Source organism: Solea senegalensis, unplaced genomic scaffold (assembly GCF_019176455.1).
Source record: "Solea senegalensis isolate Sse05_10M unplaced genomic scaffold, IFAPA_SoseM_1 scf7180000017673, whole genome shotgun sequence".
NCBI classification, from domain to species: Eukaryota; Metazoa; Chordata; class Actinopteri; order Pleuronectiformes; family Soleidae; genus Solea; species Solea senegalensis.
The window spans coordinates 1,374-7,500 of NW_025322486.1; the positions used below are offsets into that span (position 1 = coordinate 1,374).

The window sequence follows — 6,127 nt, forward strand, 5'->3', positions numbered from 1 at the left end:
CATTAAGTTCAAACTTGACACTGATGTTGACTCACTTTGTCACCCCTCGGTGGCTCCATCTCTTTCTCTCTCTCTCTTTCTCTCTCCCCCTCTCTCTCTCCCTCTCTCTTCTGTGGCTTGGAGGACAAGAGTGCCTGCAGACGCATTTCTCCAGAGCCCCCCCACCAACACCACCACCACCACCGCCGCCCTCCTCTCTCTCACCCTGTCCAGCTCTCTCTCTTTCCTTCACACACTCGCACAAACACACAGTATTGTCAACAAAAGCTGGAGAACAAGGGACGTGAGGAGAGCAGGGAAATAAAGCTTCACTCAGGGTCACGCGCCGTCATTTCACCTGGACACTCAAGGTAAGTTTTATAAAAGCTGCAAAGTTACAGTGTGTGTGTGTGTGTGTGTGTGTGTGTGTGCAGGTATATTTGATGATGAGCTGTTTGACCTCTGACATTATGTTGAGATTTGACACGCCTCCATGTTCAGGGAGAGCAGGTTCCAAAAAAGATGTGAATGTGAGCGAAATGCTTTACATGACATTACATGACATTAATGTCATGTAATGTCATGTAATGTCATGTAATGTCATGTAATGTCATGTAATGTCATGTAATGTCATGTCATGTAGAAAAAAGGCTGATGCTTTCCACTTCAGAATGAAAGTAAAACATCACCTTAGTGTTTAATACAATTCTTGTTGATTACCCCAGCATGTGTGTGTGTGTGTGTGTGTGTGTGTGTGTCCACAGAGTGAGATCAGAACTTGGTGGTTCCCAAAGACTGGCCTGGGACCTACAGACGGGTCATGGGAGATTTGTTAGTCATTTTCTGTATATTCAGTGGATTTGTTGTGTGAATGAATGAATGACCAAACATCTCTTTGAAAGGAATCTTTTCTTTGCTTTTTTTGCTTCGGCTTCTCGCCCTAAAACATGGTCCACACCCTGGATGTGGCCCCTCAGTGGTCGGGGTCAAGTTAGTGTTTGTAACTGGGGATTGGGGAACCCATAACATGGCAGGGACCCAAACTTGGAACCCTCTGGTCAAGTCAAGTTTCATGGGCTGAACCTTTGAAAGGAAGTGTTTAGTAAATCAAAATGACGTCAGGTCCGGACGTTATGCACAAATTTGCTTTTGTTGTAATTGTGAGTTTGGCTCACAATGGTTTGTCATCTGTGGGTCAAACGTGGCTCCCCCTGTAGGACGTTTAGAACACTGCTTTCAACTGTGCTGCTATTACACAAGGCAATTCATAGTGCTTTACAGAAGCAAGCAAATACATAGGAAATTAAAACAAAATCAATTATAGAAATAAAAACAATTTAAAACATTAACAAATGTGAAATCAAGCAGACAAAGAATGTTTCATGTGTTGTCCTGGATACGTCACAGGACTCACACTCACATTCACACTCAGCTGTGCTCTTTACCTGTTCTTCCCAGTTCATCTCATCAAACACTCAACAGACAAAGCATCTGTTAACTTAAAATCATTAAACATCATTAAACATCATTAAACATCATTAAACAAGCAGATGTGAAAGTTAAAATGCAGTAAACGTTGATTTAAAGTTTAAAGTTCCGGTATTCACGGAGCGTGTTCCACAGGTGAGGACCAGGGACGCTGAGTAAACCTGAGTTCTGGATGCAGCTCTGACATGTATTTAGGCCCAAGACCATTCAGTGACTTGTAGACCAGTAACAGGATCCTTTGACACAGTTTAAACTTTCACAACCGATCACTTTTAAATCAGTTTGAAAGGAAAACGCTAAGAAAACTCATCAGTGTTTGAAAAGGTTCTGCATTGTTTGTGCAGTCATTCCTAATATTCTGCTGCCTTAAGACCTTAAGGGTATATATGTACGTGTATATACATATATATGTACGTGTATATACATATATATGTACGTGTATATACATATATATGTACGTGTATATATACATATATATGTACGTGTATATACATATATATGTACGTGTATATACATATATATGTACATGTATATACATATATATGTACATATATGCACATTTATATACATATATGTGTATACACGTACATATACGTATGTGTATATATGTACACATATATATGTGTACATATGTGTGTATATATATATGTTTATATATGTAGACATATATACATGTGTATATATATATATACACGTATATACACATACATATATACACACGTATATATACACATATACATACACACATGTATATATATATATACGTGTGTATATATATATATATATACACATATATACACATGTATATATACACATATACACATACACACACACACACACACGCGTATATATACACATATATAAATACACACACACACACGTATATATACACATATATAAATACACACACACACGTATATATACAGTGTATAGTGTGCTGTATATGATGGGTCTTGTCATGTACACATGAATGCCGTGACAATGATCAGAGTGGTTTCTAATGTACCTGCACTCCCCACAGTATACTAGCAGACCAATGTAGAACACACACGCTTCATGACAGTGCACACGTAACTTACTCCATTTCTGTCTGTCATCATGAGGCTAATTGACCACAATGCCCACCATGTGTGAACTCATGCAATATGAGCTCCTCCTCCTCCTCCTCCTCCTCCTCCTGCTTCTTCTTCTCCTTCTTCTTCTTCTTCTTCTTGTTGTTGTTGTTGTTGTTGTTGCTGATCTTCTCCCCCTCGTCAGTGTGTCCTCAGACAGAGAGGTGACAGTGCACAGGTCAGGACTCCCTCATCCGTCTTCATGGTGTTTGGGACAATCGTAGCATGTATGAGAAGTTAACCATGCTGAACCTGCAGAGCGGCTCAAACTGGACTGGACCCAACAACTGGTACCATGACCCGAGTGGAGTTCAGACCCAGCACAGCACAGGTCAGGTGTCTGTACATTTTACATTAGAATAGTCATTTCTTTAGCTATTCTGACAAAGATTGCTTTGGGTACAGTTTGGGCATCACACATTATTTATGTCAGGTGACTGCAACGAGACGCAGACGCATACATACATACATATATACGTATATATACTGTATATGTGTATATGTATGTTTTCTTTTGATCCAACGCTGCAATATTTCATTTCTTTTTTTCTTTTTAACAATAATAATAAAATAATAAAAGTCATGGTACAGCAGCGTGAGTAGAGCTCAGGACACAGTGTTGTGATTGTGTCTGTAGATGGACCTTTAGTGTCGCTGCATTAAGAAACTACTGCAAAATGAACTGGTTAGCTCAAAGCGCTAACCTGCTCACACATCTCACACGTCACCTTCCTCTCTGACAGTGTCTGACGGCTGTCTGCTGGACACAGAGGGCAGCATGGGCGGAGAGGCGGGGGGAGGAGGAGGAGTGGGCAGAGGGGGAGGAGTCCCCGTGGAGCGGGACGAGGGGGAGGAGTCCCAGCTGAGGCTGCAGCTCAAGAGGAAGCTGCAGAGGAACAGGACCAGCTTCACACAGGAGCAGATCGAGGCTCTGGAGAAAGGTCAGCACACACAGCGCGGCTTGTTTTTCAGCCATCAGTGAGTCACTACACAACAGAACACTGTGGATAATAGTGACAATAACAACAATGACGACAAATCAATGATATCATAATATATACAATATAATATTAACTAAATAATAAGAGTATACTGTCGTTGGTTACATGAGCGCATTCATTTGAAACAAAAACAATTTTAGTTTGTTTTTTAAAATATATTTTCTAGTAGATTTTTCTGTTTTTTGTGGTCATTTTTTTTCTATATTTTTTTTGTTTTTGTTTTTCGTGGTCATTTTTTGTCTGAATTATGGAGATACTTTGAACTCTCGTGAGAACCTGCAGGTGACTCCTGCCCACACATACATGCCCCATGAACTACCTCCTGTTCCGGGGCAATTAAGGTACGGCATGTCCATGGAGCGTGCCACACCTGGCCCACTGGTCCTGGAGAACATGTCTGATCTGAATGAGCGTTCCTTCTGAACAACCACAAAGTCCTCACATGCTGCGTAAAGTCCACAAACTAATGGTAAGACCATCTATGTGACCTAAGGACAGGACTGTCTCCCAGTGTCTTAAACCCAGATCAAAGTAAAACTTGATTAAACTAAACAACACGTCCATGTTGTTACCATTAACTCGAGCTCTTAATAAAGGAATGAATGGGTTTATTTTTTCAAATTCTCTCCAAACTCAGAAAGAAATTATTCAGTAAATCAAAAAACAATTATTCTGAAAAACCACATTATATGAAGACAAATTGCTTAATTTAATTTGAATAGTGGCCACACGGTTGGTGCAGTGGTTAGCACTCTTGTCTTTGCATTAAGAGGACCAGGGTTTGAGCCCCGGTTGGAACAAGGGTCTTTCTGCATGGAGGTCACATGTTTTGTGTGTGTGTGTGTGTGTGTGTGTGTGATGCAGAAGAATAGTTTTCATGTATTATAGATAGATAAGAACCCTGAAATCAGCTCTGAATGCACGAGAAGGGAGGTGATGTGTTCAAACCAGTGCTGTCAGTTTAACGGTGTGAACACAAAACCATTTGTTTATCACAAGTTTAACGTTCTTTTTGCCCGAGCAAACTTTGTGGTTTTTGTCACATGCTGTTGCAACAACTTTAGGAAAACTCCAACACCACACCAGATCTGGCTAGACAGGCAACAACAACACAACAGGCAACAACAACACAACAGGCAAATACAACAACACAACAGGGTACACAGCAATAAATAAATAATAACATATAACAAATAAATACAATAGGCAATAAATTAAATACAATATAATAACAAACAATAGCAATAACATTAAATAGCAAATAACATATAACAGGCAAATAACAAATAAATAATAACAAATAATAATAAATAGGTAAATAAATAACAATATAAATAGGCAACAATAACACAACAGGTAACAAATAAATACAACAGCAATAATAACAACATAACAGGTAAACAACAACACAACAGCCAACAACAACACAACAGGCAACAACAACACAACAGGCAGCAACAACACAACAGTGTTGAACTTCATGTGTCGATGAAGTTACTATAATGTGTCTGAAGACGTTTCTTAAAAAGGAAGCAGCAGCCTAATCATTTGTTATTGTCACTATTTTCTCGCACATTTGTTCAGTTTTTCACCTTGTAAAGGTACATTTCTGTCTCAAATGTTCTTTCCTTGAATCTGTTACGTAACATATTTTATTGTGAAAGGTTACAGACAAATATTTCCCTTTCTTTCTTATGCCTCACTCGACTGGAATAACAATTAAAAAAGGAAAAGAAAACATTATTGAAAAGAATAGATAACGAATGAAAAGAAATCAGCGTGGACTGAAGGTCAGCTCAGGTTTAAGTAACAAACATGAACACCTGCATCACTGTTGTTGTGCTGCAGCCACAGACGAGAGGAGACGCGGCGCGTCCGCGGTGCAGCCGAGTGGAAGTGCATCGCTGAGGTCACGTCGTGAGGCCGCTGACCTCAGCGCACGGCCACCGCACAATCACCATCATGTGTTGACACAGACGCCAATTACAGCAATTTGTGAGACACACTTAACTTATTGAACTGTGTAAATATGGTTCATTCTCCTCGTGTTACAAGTCATTATTATTATCATTCATTATCAGCACTACAGACATGTGAAGCATCACAGGAGGAGACAACAACGTCAGCACTTTGTGTGATCATTATAAAAATAAAAACAGGATATTTAAAGTGAAGTGGGTCAGGCAGCTTCTCAACTTGAATCCTGCGTCTTCCATAACGATGAATAATTCATTTAAAGTGCAACAGATAAATATTTCAAAGATGCTTGTAAGGAAACATCTGAGCTCCCTGGAGTCTGGGTTAGACCTGCTGTTATTAGTATTATTATTATTATTATTGTTGTTATTATATGCTAATATAAGACAGACACACAGTCAGACAGACAGATGAACACACAGTGCAGCAGCACAGTGTGTTGTGAGGTGAACCCTCACCCTGTCACCACTGTGTGACTGACATGAGTTCATTTTCTCCACAGAGTTTGAAAGAACACATTATCCAGACGTCTTTGCCAGAGAGAGACTGGCAAACAAGATCGACCTGCCA

At 39.7% G+C, this 6,127-nt stretch overlaps 1 protein-coding gene across 2 annotated transcripts in view; it reads left to right on the top strand.

Moving 5' to 3' along the window:
- The first annotated feature begins 207 nt into the window (after positions 1-207).
- pax10 (paired box 10) overlaps positions 208-6,127 on the top strand; it is an 11,268-nt gene continuing 5,348 nt past the window's right edge. The window contains exons 1-4 of one of the 2 annotated variants that reach the window (XM_044018742.1): positions 208-350; positions 2,725-2,910; positions 3,323-3,520; positions 6,060-6,127. The exon at positions 6,060-6,127 is cut by the window's right edge and continues 15 nt beyond it. In XM_044018742.1, the coding sequence (XP_043874677.1) occupies positions 2,805-2,910; positions 3,323-3,520; positions 6,060-6,127 (372 nt within the window). In that variant the 5' untranslated portion in view covers positions 208-350; positions 2,725-2,804. The remainder of the gene's footprint in view (positions 351-2,724; positions 2,911-3,322; positions 3,521-6,059) is intronic. The other variant, XM_044018743.1, reaches the window with a different exon arrangement.